Here is a 17824-nt window from a genome sequence, read left to right on the forward strand (position 1 = left end):
GTCCTAGAGCTCACCGAGACCAATGGCTTTGGACTCAAGAGTCGTGGGCTAGCAAGTCCAAACATGAACTCGCCGAGTTCTGGAGAGGGATTCACATGAATTTTGGAGTCAGACTTGCGAGTCCTCACTCAGTTTTCCCACACATCAGGATACATGCTCAACAAACAATTAAATGAGTGTTTTTTTTACTTTTTTGATCATTTCTTTGCTCTTGGTTGCCAAAAACAGGTATGCACATTGAGATAGGATTGGAAGAAGAGGAGCGTATGAGATCGAAATAGAGCCAAGTGATTTTTCCTCTCTTTTTTTTTTGTTTTTTTTATTGAAATATGAAAAATAGGGGAAAATGCTGGCAAAAGAATTTCCATTTCCCTTCTTTACCTATTTCCTAGTATTTTTAGCTTGTTTCTGAAATCTATTTTTTTCAAATAATTGATTATACACTTTTTTTCTGATTTTTTACAAAACCCTAATAATTTTATTTTTTTACATGTCCAAACAACAATGTTTACTTTAAGGCCATATAGAAAAGACCCCACATGGAAGTATGGGATATTGGGAAATAAGAAGGGTGAGGTCACTTGCACTAAATGCAATAAATAGATGGCAGGGAGAATCAACAAATTAAAATACCACATTGCCAGAATACTTGGACAAAATGTAGACATATGCCTTGCATCAACTTCGAAGATGACTAGAGATGAAGGCCCTTCTTGCTAATTATGAGTTAAAAAAAGGAGAAAGACAAAAGACTAAGGAAGCACTAAAAACAGCCATGAATCAGATGTATCCACTTCTATGCCATAGGATTCCCTTGGTGGTCCAAGTCCAAGCATCCGTCAACCACATTCTTCTTTTGGTGAGTCCTAAGGCTTCTTTTTCTACTGCTAGTGCTAGCCAAATTCCTCCATCATGACCAAATTACTTTATTCCACGCAATGTTCCAAGAGCACAACCTTCACTTGAAGGTACGGGATGGAATAAAGAAAAACATCATGAAGCTAGGATGGCAGCAACAAATTTTTGGTACTATAATAATTTATCTTTTAATGTGGCGAACAACCCATATTGGGAAGGTTTGGTGAATGCATTGACAGTTGCAGGTAAGGGGTTTAAGACCCCAACGACTAGAGATTTGAGTGGGCGCATTGCTAGAGGAATCCGTAAAAAATACATGGCTTGTGGTTGTGACCAAAAAAAAATTGGCAGAGAAAAGGTTGCAACATCTTATCAGATGGATGGACAGATGGACAAATAGGGCTCTCCTATAATTTTTAGTGGCTTCTAAAGGTGCAGTGGTGTTCCTCACGTCCCTAGATGCTTCACACAAAGTCAAAAATGTTGAGACTTTGTGCAGCTTATTAAATGAGGTGATCCAGGAGGTTGGTGTTTAGAATGTTGTCCAAGTTATCACGGACAATGCAGCTGCCTATGTAACTGCAGGTAGACTCCTTATGGAGAGGCGTCCTACAATTTCATGGACTCCTTGTGGTGCACATTGCTTGGAGTTGTTGTTAGAGGACATTGGCAGGGTGAAAAGAATGGTTGAAGATGCTAAAAATGTTACCAAATTTATCTACAACCATACTTGGGCGCTTTCTTTGATGAGGAAACACACAAATGGCAAGGACCTTGTGCAACCAAGAGTGACACGATTTGCTAGCCACTTCCTTACATTGCAATACATTATTGGTGCCATTACTCATCTCAAGCAAATGTTTGTGTCTAATGCTTGGTTGCAATCTCAATTTTCCAAGAAAGTTGAACGGGAGAAAATTGTAACTATGGTTTTTGATGATGCATTCAACAAAAATGGAGAGAAGTTAATCAAGATAAGTTAAAACACAAAGATAAAATTTATACAAGATAATCTATTTGCTGTTTTTTTTTATTTTGAGAGGTTAATTTTCTAATAATTTAAAACTTGTTTTCATTTTTTTAGATGATGGAACCATTGGTTAGGGTTCTTCGTATGGTGGATGGAGAGGGCATGCCAATGAGTTTCATTTATCAGGCCATGAATAGGACCAAAGAGGCCATTTCACATTACTATCGCGGAAACAAAAATAATTATTAAATCATTGGCACATCATTGATTGTACATGGAGAAACCAACTCCACCAACCGATACATGCCTTGGCCTACTTCTTGAACCCAAAATTCTACTTCTCTAATGCATTTAAGGCTGATGAGGAGGTCATGGCAGGTGTTATTGCATGCATTGATAAGATGGTGCCTAATCATGAATTGAGAAACAAGGTTCTTGATGAGTTGGAGGCGACATTTGTTATATCTTATTTATTTTTTTGGCAATGTTGACCATCGAGAAACATCCATTTAAACATTTTGCATACATAGTAACTAATTTTCTATATTTAATTTAATTTTAATTTTAATCTATTCAAGGTCCACAAGGGTGCAGAGGGGAGACTCTTTCCTTCAGCTCAAGCAATTAAAAGGAGAAAAAAACGAGGTAAAAAAATTAGTTCAATACTACAAGAAAAAATAGAAACTTGATTCTTATATTTTTTTACATAATTCTTATAATTCTAAATGATTTTTTTGAAAATTTATGGTGGAAGAATTATGGTGGTGGCACACTTAATCTTCAAAAGATAGCCATTTGTATTATGGTGGTGGCACACTGTCAGTAAACAAAATGATGATAATGTCCTCCTTATTGAAGTAGATCTTGCAGAATTGGAGAGAGGAACAGCAGAAGCAGCAGAATTGGATGCAATGGAGGAGGACGAAGACAATTTTGATTTTGAAGAACAAGAAACACCTCCTCTCGTAGCACCTTCTAGTTTGAGGCCTCAAAAATTGGGTTACATTAGGAGAGGAAAGAGGAAGATGTAGATTTTATTTGGTTGCTTTTCCCATTTTGACATATCATAATATTTAAACATTTATAAACTTATGATGCTGTTATACATTTGAAAGTTTGAAACTATGAGTATGATTATGAATTTATGATTCATGAATGATGAAATTTCAAATATTGAGTGTTTGATGATCATATGACATGTTTAATGTGTAATGTTTGAATTATGGCTTTTAAGTTCTCTAAATGCATTAATTTGTTTTTGTTTTTTTGGTAAAACTATGGTTTTCTTCTTTGTCGAGTCCTACCTGAGTTTTTTGTTGAGTCCCAAGTCCAAGTCCTAAAACTTATATATATATATATGGTTTAATTTTTAATGTTTACCTTTGTATTTATCTTTTTTTTGTCCCCCATTCCAAGATCTGGGAAATTCGCCATCATGAAGACATATCTTCCTGTCCAAAAAGTCAAGAGAAGCATATGATATGAGGTTACAGGCATACAACCCTCATATGAGGTATTTATTTGCACTACATTTTTTATGAAGAGTAATTTGGAATATATTCTTCATTAATTAATAATGATTACTATACTATATCCCAACTTATGGGTACTCTTATAATACTTAGTGTAAAGAATCCAAATAGTAAATGATGTAGACGACTGAAATATAAAATGTATCAGAATATAAATGATTCCAAATACCCATACATTCAATAAGTCCCAAAAAATTAGATGAAAATAGTGTTACACCGTAAAATACTATTTAAGATCAAAAGTAAAATCCAAGTGTAGTGAAAAAGTCACTACAAAGTTCACAAAGTTGACACAAGAGGAAAGCGGAAGATGGTAGGATCAATACTCAACTTTAGCTTTCACAGAAATACTGCAAATTGTTGGTGTATACAACATCTTCTAGTTTTGAAACTTTTTAGTGACAAACTTTAATGAGCCCAAGATGAGTCAACTGGAGAGACAATTCCTACTCTCTTTTTTAGTTTCATTTTTTTTTATACTTTGACAATGGAGCACAAGCAATGCTATACTGCAATTGAATGAATAAATACACATCAATTATTCCGGATATGACAGATTGTAATTCATAAATAAGATAAAGAACATTTTAGGCAGAGTATAATTCTATTTCCATATTTTAATGGATACTACTTTCCTCCAAAAAGATAAAAACTAAAAGAAAAACATCTGCTAATTATGAATATTATTATGCTTAGTTCTATTCTAAGTATGATATAGAATGCATTAGTATGTTTCCTGAAGCCTTATCAAATGGCTGAGATCTATTGTAAAAGGATGCAAATTTGCTTAGAACCATGATAGTAACTGCCGTTTTAGCATACCGTCCAGTTTCATTAATCATCCTGAATTTGACAAACACTTCTAGTTTTTTATGTTATAAATAGTCAGCATCTTTTGGAAGGAACCAAAAAGGAAATATTTGTGAATTATATAAATGCTGAAAAATGAAGCTTGTATGGAGTATCAAAGAAACGAAACATATTCATATATTGAAGCAGCAGAAAAAGGTAAAGAACAATTTGGACTCTGAATTGGTTCCAAAATATAACAGCTCTTTTATTGGTCAACTATTAACTAGATGTTTAGGCAATGTAAGAGGATTCAATACAGGTGCAGATAAAATCAACTCTGCATACAAACACGTCAAATCTGCATTTGGAATGCATATGGTCGTCGAAAGAAACCTAAGCTGGACATGTTGAGATGTATTGGATGTTAATAGAAAAGTTGTCAATAGTTTAGATGTAGGAGCTAAACCCGGTATGTTAGCTATTCATTCATTCGTCTAAAGATGATGTTAGGTGACTGGTCTGTTATATTCTTCTATATAATATTTTTTTTTTTAAAGTAATAAAAGATGCATGCATCCAAAAACTAAAAAGGGTCATACTTACCATAGAACATCTCTCACTACAGAACCAGTTTCCTTTAGGACAAGAATCTAATTTTGGCATTCCTTGGTCATACAAGCATCCCACATGATCTGTAAAGAAATTTATAATTATCAGAAAGAATGGTCTAAATGAGATGCATAAGCACAAGAAAAGCACAATTTCAGATGAGATCACAGAGTACTGAGATAGTGGACATAATCTCACACTGACACTCGCACTGATCACAAAAAAGAACTGTCAATTCTGTGAAGCATTCTGGATCACCATTGAATTCACTGCGCCCACATATTGTGCAGCGACAATTTGGACAGTACCATTTTCCTTTGGGAACAAGCTGCAGCCAAGTTTAAATTTAGATTAGAAATTTGAAGTTCAGCATACCACCAAATTGATATTTATTTATTTAAAAAGTTCAGTGATTCCAACCAAATTCTAATTCTTCATCATCAATTGCAAAATAGAATGCTGAGAATGATTACAGACTACTCAGGATTTATGGTTTGCTATAATGACCACTAAACAACGATACACCACTTTTATATCTTTTCCCTCAACCAGAACTTCAACTAACTAAGCAGATAAAAAAAAGGTTTAAATACAACAGAATACAACTCTCATTACATAATGCCACTTTAAGATAGCCAACATAGCATTAGGACCATTGTAACCTCGTAGGCTACGCATGTGAAGCAGTTTAGACATTACAGACAAATGCAACTCTCAGCAGATCACACAATTAAGATAGCCAAAATGGCACAAAGATAATTGTGACCTTGTAGGCTTCCAAAAATGTGGTTCCAGAACAGTATGGAGGCTAGAGCTTCATTCCAAGTAGAAATAAATTAATAATGATTTATTTGAGGTTTGCAGCTCCCATTCTCACTATCACCATACTTTGCTAATGAGAGCATCTTCAACTTGTTTGAATATGAGCTTTGATGTTCTCATATTGGAAAGCATAGTATATATGCTTTCTGTGGCCATGGCTGTAACTTTCTCACATCTTGTTTATATAGTTTTGAATACTCTGAACCACGGTTATCAGACTGGCAAGTACTCACAAGTTTTTTCGGCTAAGTGAATAAATTGCCCACAATTCATAAATCAAGTCTGTTGAAAACTTCACAAATCACTCAGTGAAACTCACTTGGACCCAGTAAATCTGACAATGAGTATCAAACATAGAATGTAAAATCAAATATACATCCTGCATATGAATTTACACAGAAACAATTATACAATATGCATGGTCAACTACCAAGAAATCAATTTGGAGATTAAGGATAATAGATATGATTGTGATGAGAACAAAACTGGAGCTAGAATTGGCACAGATAACATCAAAAAAGATGAAGAAAAAGCTTAAAAAAACAACGTGACAAGTTTTAAAAATAGTTTTTCAGATCAAATTGATAATCTTCATCAAAATGAAAATAATGAATATAGATAATGAATTTTACTTCATTTAAAAATAACACCTGCAAAGTTCCAAAATTGACTAATATAGAAACTAAGAAATGGTTTAACCATTGACACAGCAGATAGTTCTTGTCACTAGTTCAACTAACTAAACAAACCAGCTGTTATTATATTTAACATTTTAATTAGCTAACTATATTGTCAGGCACTTACCTGCAAACTATCATCAACAGAAGCAATAACATGTGAAAGAACACAATGTTTAGAAAATAGCTACAAGCATGCTCATATTCATGAAATTAGAACAGGTATTGCAAGCCTCTTCAAGGAAGCAACCTCCTTAGGAGCAAAACTCTAATATAAAATATGGTTCCAAGATGCTCCTCTTTATTACAACATCGATATAAAAGCATAATGAAAAGTGAGTTATAAGGTACAACCCAAGAGAGATAATTCCACACTCAATATAAATTCATTAAACTATTCCACTTGATCAATCTTTGAGAGGACTTACAAATCCAAGCCCATGTAAGGCTCACCACATCTGTAGCCTCAACTCAAAGACTCGGCCAAGTCTGACAACTAAGATTCATGACTTGGTGAGAACTTCTGAATCCAAGTCGAAGTCAACCTACACATGTTCGCAGCCTTGACTTACAAACTCGGTCAAGACTGACAACCAAGACACTGAAACTTGCAAGTCTCAGCATTAGAAAATCAACTTGAAATTTCATATATATGTATGTATATGTATCTGACAACTAAGATTCATGACTTGGTGAGAACTTCTGAATCCAAGTCAAAGTCAACCTACGCATGTTCGCAGCCTTGACTTACAAACTCGTTCAAGACTGACAACCAAGACACTGAAACTTGCAAGTCTCAGCATTAGAAAATCAACTTGACATTTCATGTATATGTATGTGTATGTGTATGTGTATGTGTATGTGTATATGTATGTGTATGTGTATGTGTATGTGTATATGTATATATATCCATATGTATATATGTATATATACATGTGTATATATATGTATATACATACATGTGTGTGTGTGTATATATATATATATATATATATATATATATATACATATACATATATACATATACATATATATACATATATATATATATGTGTGTGTGTGTGTGTGTATATATATATACTAGGTTACTGGGTTCGTCCCTGGACCCCCTTGGTACGGGTCCTGGTTCAACCGGGTCCGTGGTTCAGGTCCGGTTCGAACTAGGTTCGACCAGGGTTCGAAAAACCCAGAGGTGGTTCGTCCCTGGTCGAACCCAGTCAAACCCGGGTCGAACCCAATCGAACCCGAGCGGCTGGGTGGCTCATAAAGGCAAAAAATATGCCAAGTTTAATTTTTTTTAATTCCGCCTTCTAAAAAGTGAAACTTATGCCCTAAAAGTGACTTCTAAAACATTATAATATTATATTCACTCATTTCGCCTCATGTGTTGCAAACAAAAGTTTTATGAGAGCAGGTTGAAGAAAGGGTGAACAAAATTTGGCTTCCAAGATCAAAGAGGAGGAGTTGAAGACTGATTTTTGAAGCTTCAACAAGTGTTGCAGCATCATTTCCATACATTTTCAAGCTTCCATTGGCTGCAAGAGGTAGGTTTTTTAACATTTTTTTCCAACTATTTTTGTTTCACAGATTGTCAAACATGAAACTTGAATTTTTTTTCATTATTTAGTTTTTGTTTTTGAATATGTTTATATTATTTCTTGCCATAGGAACTAGAATGGCATCTACATCTTCCTCCATTGGCAATGAACAAATAATTGCAAAACAAAAAAATGATCCAAATTCTCCCTTATGGAAATATGTTGACATTATAAAACAACTTCCGAGAGGTGGGGGATTCCGTTGGAGATGCCATGGATGTGATATTGAACGTAATGGTTCATATTATCGGGTGGTAGGCCATTTGTGTGGAATAAAAGGAAGAGGCATCAAAAAATGCCCTAGAAAAGATGGTAAACCTATACCAAATGAGACAGTGATGAAATATATTAGGGAGCATGAGGCGGCAGAAGAGAGAGAAGCCCGTAGATTGAACCAAACCGCATCAAAGAAAACAAAGGGAATGCAAGGCCCTTCTAATCCCAGTATTGTAGTAGAAGACCACCCCTTCTTTGCCACAAATGAATTTCAAAGTGAACCACCCTTGACACGTAAAAGAACAAAGGGGCCTTTAGAAACCGCATTCCAAAATGAGAGTATAGACAATGCTGACGAAGATATACTAAGGTGCATTTATGCAAATGGGTTGTCTTTCAATGTTGTTCGCTCCCCATATTGGAAGCAAATGATAAAAAGTGTTAATGAGGCTCCAAGAGGGTATAAGGGCCCCGGTTATGAGAAGGTACGTGGAACATTATTGGAGAAAGAGGTGAAGAGGGTTGAAGATGCATTGAAACCCATAAGGGATTCATGGGTTGAGACAGGTGTAACAATTGTTTCAGATGGGTGGAAAGATGCTAAAAACCGTCCCTTGATCAATGTCATAGCGGTGTCCCCTAAAGGGGCAATGTTTTTGAAAGCTGTGGATTGTGAGGGCCAAATAAAAGATGGCCAATTTATTGCAGAAATTCTCATCTCCGCCATTGAGTCTGTGGGACCCCGCAATGTTGTCAAAGTCATAACGGACAATGCAAAAAATTGTAGAGCTGCTGGTTTGTTGGTTGAGCAACGCTATGATCACATCTTTTGGACACCTTGTGCGGCACATTCACTCAATCTTATGCTACAAAGGATTGGGCAAAAAATAAAATGGATCAGAGATGTGTATGCAGAGGCTGAGGACATCCAGATGCTCATCACAAACCACTGTTGATTATAATTAGGGAATGGTAGATTCCAATTGCCTTGGGCAACATTGGAATCCGCCCAAGGGGGCCAGCCCCTTTCTCCAACGTGTAGGGTTGGGCCCTATACCTCACTTCTCTCCACGCTACATAATCAAACCCCACGCCACATACAAGGTAGCATGCTAAACATAATAGGGCCAACCCTATCTAATGCATTTCGGTTAAAGGAAAAACAATAATTAAAGGTCAAACCGACATAAATGGATTTTAGTATAAGCCGACATAAATGGATATTACATCATATAAATAAAGTTACTTTCACCTCAATCAAACACACATTCAATACATCATCATGCGAAATATCTACATCTGCCTAATGCGAATTTGAAGGAGCAATATCACAGTGAATCACATCTGCTATACCAGCGAATTACATCTGCCATTAAAGGGTGCAAAATTCATCCATGAGGAGAGCAAACTGAGGGCTAAGGTTGCAGTCCAACAAAGTGCAAACTTCACATGCAGACCTAGGGCTTGGCCCTGATTGTTGTTGGAAGTGGTAAAGGGATGCTTGTGAAAGTGCAGTCTTGTGGAAGACATTATCAGCCCTAAGTGCAAACATCTTCAAGTGCTTGAGATAAGTGTTGTAATCTTTATATGACTATAATCCATAATCAGATCTAAAGATCTTTTCTGGCTGGGTTTTTCCTCCTAGGAGGTTTTCCCAGGGTAACCGTGTGTTGTTCTTATTTCTTTGTTCATTTCTATGTCATGCCTAAATCTAGATATCTCTAAATCTTTCAGATAATCAAACTAAAATCTGATTTCTGAGTTTATATTAATCTAAAAGTAGTAAAAATAACCACCACCACATGTCTCAAGGGATTTTTAGAACCTATTCGAATTTGGAGCTATTGAAGGTAAGTGAAATTGTAATTTAATTTTACATTTTCTGATTTTTTTTAATTTTCAATGTTCATAATATCACTGTGTAAGCTATATTGTGTATTCTTCTTTAAAGTTTGGCTTTATTTTTTAATCATTTGGCATTAATTTGTGTTATAGGTTGCTGAGACCCGTTTTGCATCAAACACAATTGTCTTAAGACGACTTGTGAAAGTTAGAGTGGCACTATGCAATATGGTGATCAGCACCAACTGGACTGTATGAAAGCAGAGTAGCACTGAGAGGGCAGAAAAAATTAGGGATAGAATATTGAATGAGAAATGGTGGGATCTTGTTACATATCTCCTAAGTATCACTGAGCCCATCATGAGCATAATTCGCTATACAGACATGGATAGGCCTTGCATAGGTGAGATTTATGATGGCATTGACTCAATGCTTGAAAAAATAAAGGTCACTATAAATGAAAAAGAGAATGACCCCCAAGAGAAATTCTTCAAAGCACTGGAAGTAATTATTGTAGAAAGGTGGAATAAGATGACCACTCCTTTGCATCTTCTTGCCTATGCTTTGACACCTAAGTACTATAGTAATCAGTTTCTTGATAAACCAGGAAGGATTCCACCATGGAGAGATCTAGAAGTATTTGATGGGTACAAGGCAGCATTTCTTAGACTATATCCCGATGATGATTTGCGAGATGTTGTTACAAATGAGTTCATAGAATTCGCAAATGGGAATGGTCTAAGTGTTGATGCACTACGTCATAGATCCAAGAAGGATGCTTATAGCTGGTGGTACTTCCATGGCACATGCTTCCAACACCTACAACCCCTCACTATAAAAGTTTTATCACAAGTAAGTTTAATTAATTAAAATTTTAAATTTACAAGTTTTAGTTTATTTATAGTTTACTTTGTCTTCATAGGTTGCTAGTAATTTTATTTTTATTAATGTATAACTTTAATTGTTTACTTTGTCTTCATAGGTTGCTAGTTCATCTGCTTTAGAAAGAAATTGGAGCACATACTCTTTCATCCACTCAGTAAAGTACAATAGGTTGCTATCAAAAAGAGCGGAGAATTTAGTATATGTGCATTCCAACCTACGTCTTCTTTCACACAAACAACATAACTACACACAAGGGGAAACGAAGATGTGGGATATAGAGCCAGAGCATACTGATTTGGATGCTCCTTCTTCTCAGCTTCTTGCATTGACACTTGATGACTCGGAAATTGAGCCAACTTATAGTGCAAGTGCAAGTGGCATTGGCTCATCTAATGTCAATGTCAATGAGGAGGAGGAGGAGGAGGATGAATTAGATGATCCATTTGATGATTAAACTTTATATTGTTGAAAGTTGAAACAATGATACTTGAATATTTTGTCATTTTGATATTAAACTTGATGTATATGATGCTATTATTGTATTATCATGATGCTATGATTAAAAGCTTATGTTTGTTTTGTTGTTTATATGATGCTATGTGACATGCAAATTTTAATTCATGCTTATAGGCTTCACAAATATCAAAATATATATATAATTTACATGTTTTTGTACTAACGAACCCAAACCCCTTTTCAAAATTTTGTCGTACCGGCGTACCAGGTTCTTCGAACCCGAACCCGAACCGGTAACTTAGTATATGTGTGTGTGTGTGTATATACATATATGTGAATATGTACATATATGTATACATATATACGTGTATACATGTGCATACATATATGCATACACATATGTATACATATATACGTGTATACATGTGCATACATATATGCATACACATATGTACATATATACATATATGTGCATATGTACATATATACATATATGTGCATATGTACATATATACATATATGTGCATATGTACATACGTGTATACATGTGTATACATACATACATACACACACACACACACACACATATATATATGCATACATACATACATGTGTATACATATGCACATATACATGTGTATAAATATGCATACATATGCACGCGCGCGCACACACACACACACACATATATATAAACCATTCAGTATTCACTCAGGTTAGCATAGACTTGACAAGATTCACTGTGTCTCACGACAGCCAAGCTCAGCGCAGCCCTCATCACTGTTGCACCATATTGAAAGGGACATTCCTGGTATCCCAAGTTAAAAGGAAACACACTTGGGTCAAGGACATCGCACAAACTAAGATAACTCCAGTGTAGGTGAACATTGCATTTATTTTTCCAGTGTGGGAATGCAAAAATACCACCTACAGCACCATCACCTAGTGAGATTCATAAGTGAATTGGCACATCCAACCACTGTTTACAAGGTGTAGACCTTAATCAGATCATCTACAAGTTTCAGACCAGCAAGCACTCCGGCCACCATAGCATACTCAGATCCATCATATTGCAGGGTGCAGGTCTGCAATCTGTAAGTGATTCATATTAATTTTCTCCTCGGGCTATTGCTGTTGTAAAACCCTAGGTCGGTCTACAGACATATAGCAAATGGAGGGAATTGTTGCTGCATTGTTTTGTAACCCAGATCTGGCTGTATACCAGCAATTTCTATTTCTATTTCAAAATGTGCCTATAGTAATAACTAATATCATTACCTGCATGGTTCAGCTTCCACCGATTGGATTAATGTTATAACTCTTAATCTGATGTTTAATGTTTAATTATCCTTATTTTGTACCAAGCTACACAACAGATGTTGCCGGGAATTAAATTTAATAAACTGTACTACTCAAATAACCCATGGTTATCACACCATTAGCTACAACATGTTTATAATGCAAAAGCACTTCCAGAATTGATGTTCTATGTGATGATAGCATGGTCGTATCAAAAACAAACAACAAAAATCATGTATCCAACTTACAAACAAGAGTTGATTAACAAATATTAAGGCATATCATACCTCCATATTAATGCATTCTATATGGAATGAATTTGGGCAATGATCACACAGGATCAATTTTCCACCAAAGTGACAGATCTTGCAGATGTCATCGCTTTGGAATTGAGCTTTTCTCTTTCTTAGTCCTCTTGTTGCGGCTCCATGCCCCTTTGGCCTGTTATTGTTGTCCAACATCTTCATCTGGCATTGCAGCAATGACCTGCCATCTTCTAAAACAAGATTGGTTGAAGGGCGGTGAAGCTTGCTTCCTGCATGGAATTCAAAATTACTTAGAGAATATACATTTCTGCAACATTTACATCGAATTCCCTCACGGGTTATCCAACCCTCTGCCATTGAGTAGTTTTCCTTTCTATTCCAGTAAAAAACTCTCTGATTTTCAGCCACCACGTCATTTTCTATCATCCAGGATAAAACAGAGTGGACAGTACGCCTACCATGACTTAAAGATACATCCTTTGATTTTTCTGAAGTAGAAAGAAGTGCCTGCATTCGGTGACCATTGGTTGATTTGCCATTTCTTTTCAGCAGAAGGTGGCAACGTTTTGCTTTTTTTTGTTTCTGATATCTCCTTGAACCTTCCAAATTGAATTTACGCTTTTTGCTGCTTGAAAAAGTAGCCTGTTCTGGACCTTGCCCAGAATTTTTAGATTTTGTTCCTTCTGTGCTACCATTTGTTTGCACAACATCCCGGTCAAAGAACTCTGATTGAAAATCACATACCTTTAATCTCTGAGATGTTTCTGATAGATGTAACACATCACGTGTAACACTTCTCTGCTTATTGCCGTGATTATGAAGCTTCCCACCTTTGCTAACCCCTTGTTTCAATCCTTTATAAATTTTGGAAGTATCTTCAGCATTATTGTCATTGTTGAGTTCACACCTTGCAACTTCTGATGGGACAGAAACTCTCTGTCGCTTCTTTCCAAATTCAACACGGCAAGCTAACTTGTTTCTCCTAACCCTCAACCCAGCATTTTGTAGGGGCAGAGATGCAGACACGCAACCTAGCATATTATTATTTGATGTTTCAGCCTCTGCATTATCTTCACAATTCCCATCTATCGTGGCCTGATGCTTCTGCTCATTCTTCCATGCCGAACAAGCTTTAAAAAGAGAATAGTAATTATGGCCTGTTGGTGAAACATATCGTATATCGCATCTTTCCTTGCCAGGGCGATTTTTAAACTCAAATTTCCATCCTACAGCTAGAAGGTGCATTTTTGCTTTCATACAGGCTTCTTTCTTTAAATTCTTGTCCAAATTAGGCTTATAGTTAAGGACTGCTGGAGGACAATATGTTGAGTCAAAGTTTACTTTATTTACACACTGCTCCCATGTTAGAGTTGGAGTTGATTGCAGTCCCAATTTTTGCTTCTCTTCAGATTTCCTGGGCATTGCCAAAGCATGTGATTTGCAATTACCTGACACTTTGTTAGATAATTCTGTGACATTTGTGAAAGTATTTTGATCCTTCAATCCATTTGTTAAAGACTCTGATAACACTGTATCAATGCACTCAGTTTTGTCATTTAAACATGTTTTATAGGATGGAGACTCTGAGACCAATGTTTCAATGCACTCTGATTTTTCCTTCAAACCTGCACCATTCAATACAGCATCAGACAACATCCTATCAATGTGTTCTTTTTTTCCCTTTAATTTTGCTCTGATGAGTAAATCCTTCAATAATACTGTATCATAGCTGTCCATTTGCTCCTTCAAATTCAACTTGCTGGCTGCACTGTTGAATGATTCCCTGCCTGCTGAGCCTGCTTGTTCCTTCACTTCTGCCACACTCACCTCCTGAGATTCCAGTGAGCTTCTACTACATTCTTTGTCAATACAATCTACTTCAACACCCAAACCTACTGTACTAGATGATGCATTACACAATTCTTTCTCTATAGGATCCATTAGCTCTTCAAAGCCCAACTCAGGGGGGCACTCAGATGACATGTTGGTCCTTTCATGTATGGTTGTCATTGAATCTTTTTCACTAGTATATGAAGCAATCGGAATATCTGGGGAGACAGTGGAATCTAAAGCCCCTCCAAGAACAGATTTTTCACAGCAAATTATGGCCCCAGCATCATTGTCTTGGACCAAATTAGATACGAGGCTCTCTTCAGACTCCTGAGTCTTGTTTGAGGCTTTCAGTTCAGCATGCAATGGTTGCTGTGTGTTTGAATAATTGCAAGTTAATCTTGAATATTCTGTGGAAGATTCCATAAAAGGTAATATTTGCTTTGAAGGCTGTGCTGTGAGTTCAGCCACAACTTCCTTCATCAACTTGGCACACAATAATTCTTCTTGGGCAGCAGAAGTCCATTCCCCCACCTTCTTTATAAAACCAACTTTCTCTCTTAAATAATACCAAACTACCCTAATAGACAACCCTTCTCTTTCAAAATTCTCTCGCATGGAGGCCAAAACCCAATGCCCACGGACACTCCAGGTCCCCTCCTTTTCATCCCAGTCCTGTGTGACTCTCAAATTCTTCTTATGAATTACATGCACATCGCCTTCATCTGGAAAAAGTACTGGCCTATCTTCAGAGTCTTCTAAATCGTCTAAAAGAATGCCCTCCCACCAAGCATCTTCAAAAAAAGCATCAACACAGAGGCCATACTTATATGCCCATTTCTGATCCAGAGCAGGGGGCAACGGCCTAATACAACCCCTGTATATTTTACTTTTCCTTCCAACCCTCAGACCCAAACCTTCTACTGCTTCACTTACTTGAATATTCTCCACAAGCTTCTTCACTCCATCTTCGCTTAGAAGCTCCTTATATTCAACATAACGTCGCCATTTCTGCACCTTAATCACAGCCCCTGCATGCCATGCCCCTCGCAGCCCCTCCTCAAGCTGGCGAACCTGCATAAAATCCGGGTTTACTTTCTGTGCAATATAAATGGCCACCATAATTCTTAAGAGAAAGCAGTAACAATATACCAAAGACTCAAAGTTTCAAGAGACAATGATGTTTTCTGACAAAGAGCTTTTGGGAAAAAAAAGCACAGGAAAATGTAAAGCTTCTATGTCTTCTATTGCCAGAAAGCTATCTTTCAAACAAATAATAGAAATTCTGCAAAGAAAGCAGTAATAATATACAAATGACTTTGAGCTGTGACAACATCTGATGTTTCAACAATAGCCTCGAAAACATTACAAAGAAAAATAGTGAAAGCTTCAACAACCTTTTTGTTTTTTTCGCACAGGCTTTTTTTCAACTGTACATTATTTATGTACTTACATGTAACACTATTTCATTTTTTTAAATTAATAATATAGTTGATTCTACCGTCATTCGTAAAACCTGAACTTAAACCCCTACAGACGTTCAGCCCTTCTAAATGTGAGTGTGTTAATTTCAAAATTTTCTCTGCAAATCCTTAGTAAGAAAGGAAACCAAAGACTCCTATCTCTTTAAGCATGGAATTGAAATTTCAAACAAACAAACAAAAAGTGTTCACAAAATTATAGCTCCTTCAATCAAGTTACAATTCCTCGCAAGATTTTTGTCTCAGAAAACACGACTCAGACAGCAACGAGAAAGATGATGATGATGAAAGACAAACATACCTCTACATCTTGCCCGAGGAGAAGCTTCTTTTCACCAGCCATTGCCAATGTCATCGTCACAGTAATCGCCTCTCTTCACGAGTGTCGAACAGGAGACATGAGGTGTTCACAGGCATGTTCTGGTAATAAAAAAAACCCTACCCTAAGCAAAACTGCTAATTTGGCAATTCAGCGACCACGATTCCAATGACATAAAAGCTGCTCCCCTCCTATCGGCGGGCAAATTCAGCCCCAATTTTAGCTGTTAATTTTTTTTGTTCTTCCCTTTCCCACGGTAAACCTCAACTGTGTCGGTCTTAGCTTTAAGGATATTTACCGCTTAATTTGGCGGAGATATTTAGCGGAACGATAAATGAGCAGTTCCCGCGAGAATGTGACCACATAAATTGGCAATGTAAAAGTAGGGGAGGGAGGGAAAGATTGTTTATTGTTATTATTTTTTTGTATAATTTTGAAAGCGAGGCTATAAATGATTATTATTATTATTATTATTTTGTAAAATTAATTTTGAAAGCCAGCCTCAAAGTCCACTTCATTTGCGTTTTTAGGAACACGTGGTTTTCCTTTTCACTTTACTTGCGGCCCAAGTAGCTAAGTACTACTCTATCTGGGGTTTATCATTTAGGTTTACTATCGTATCTATCGATACCGTATGGGGTTTATCATTTAGGTTTACTATCCTATCTATCTTTAGAAAAGTTTATGTTAGAGATGATGGCAGATATCTACCATTTCAAGTTTTTATTCTATTTAAATCAAAATTTAAAATTTAGTGTCACAAAATAAAATTTTGAATCTCTTTTATATATTTTTTCTTAAAAATAGATAGTTTATTTTAATTTTTTTAATTATAAAAAAAAATTGTAAAATATGTTAAATTTATCTTTTTAAGTACTTGATTATTAATTAAGATTTAAAATAATAAAAATGTTATTTTGTTTAGAAGATAGAAAAGTAAGTCAATATTTGAGCTTTCAGATGTTGATAAAATATTATAAAATAAATATATAATTTGTCATGGAAGCAGAAGCTTAAACCCATAAAATTAAATATTGTAGCACAATTTAGTTGTAAATAAATAAGGAAGAAAAAGAAACAAAATAACAAAATAGCACATAAGACATACTCAATAAAACTTTGACAAAATGCCAAGGAAACATGCATGGGACAAGGTCTTTGTATTTTTATTATTTGAAGAAAACAATTACAAATTCCATAGTTGCTACTATCTCTTTTACAAATTTGAATTTGCAATACAACATCTTAAAACTACTCTTGCAATCTACAATTCTCAACCACATCACTTTGTCTTGAAGGCAACAAAGATATATAGAATATCTCTAAATTACAACCACCACCCAACATAGAAATAACCTTGTTAATTCCATTA

At 35.8% G+C, this 17824-nt stretch overlaps 1 protein-coding gene across 1 annotated transcript in view; it reads right to left on the bottom strand.

The window, feature by feature from the left end:
- LOC131065264 (uncharacterized) overlaps positions 1-16763 on the bottom strand; it is a 72743-nt gene extending 55980 nt beyond the window's left edge. Inside the window, exons 1-4 of the mRNA XM_057999735.2 lie at positions 16435-16763; positions 12844-15726; positions 4960-5089; positions 4756-4844 (exon numbers count right to left, since the gene is read on the bottom strand). Of these exons, the coding sequence (XP_057855718.2) occupies positions 4756-4844; positions 4960-5089; positions 12844-15726; positions 16435-16488 (3156 nt within the window). The 5' untranslated portion in view covers positions 16489-16763. The remainder of the gene's footprint in view (positions 1-4755; positions 4845-4959; positions 5090-12843; positions 15727-16434) is intronic.
- Positions 16764-17824: the final 1061 nt, after the last annotated feature.

The sequence above is a fragment of the Cryptomeria japonica genome, chromosome 2 (assembly GCF_030272615.1).
Source record: "Cryptomeria japonica chromosome 2, Sugi_1.0, whole genome shotgun sequence".
Classification (NCBI taxonomy): domain Eukaryota; kingdom Viridiplantae; phylum Streptophyta; class Pinopsida; order Cupressales; family Cupressaceae; genus Cryptomeria; species Cryptomeria japonica.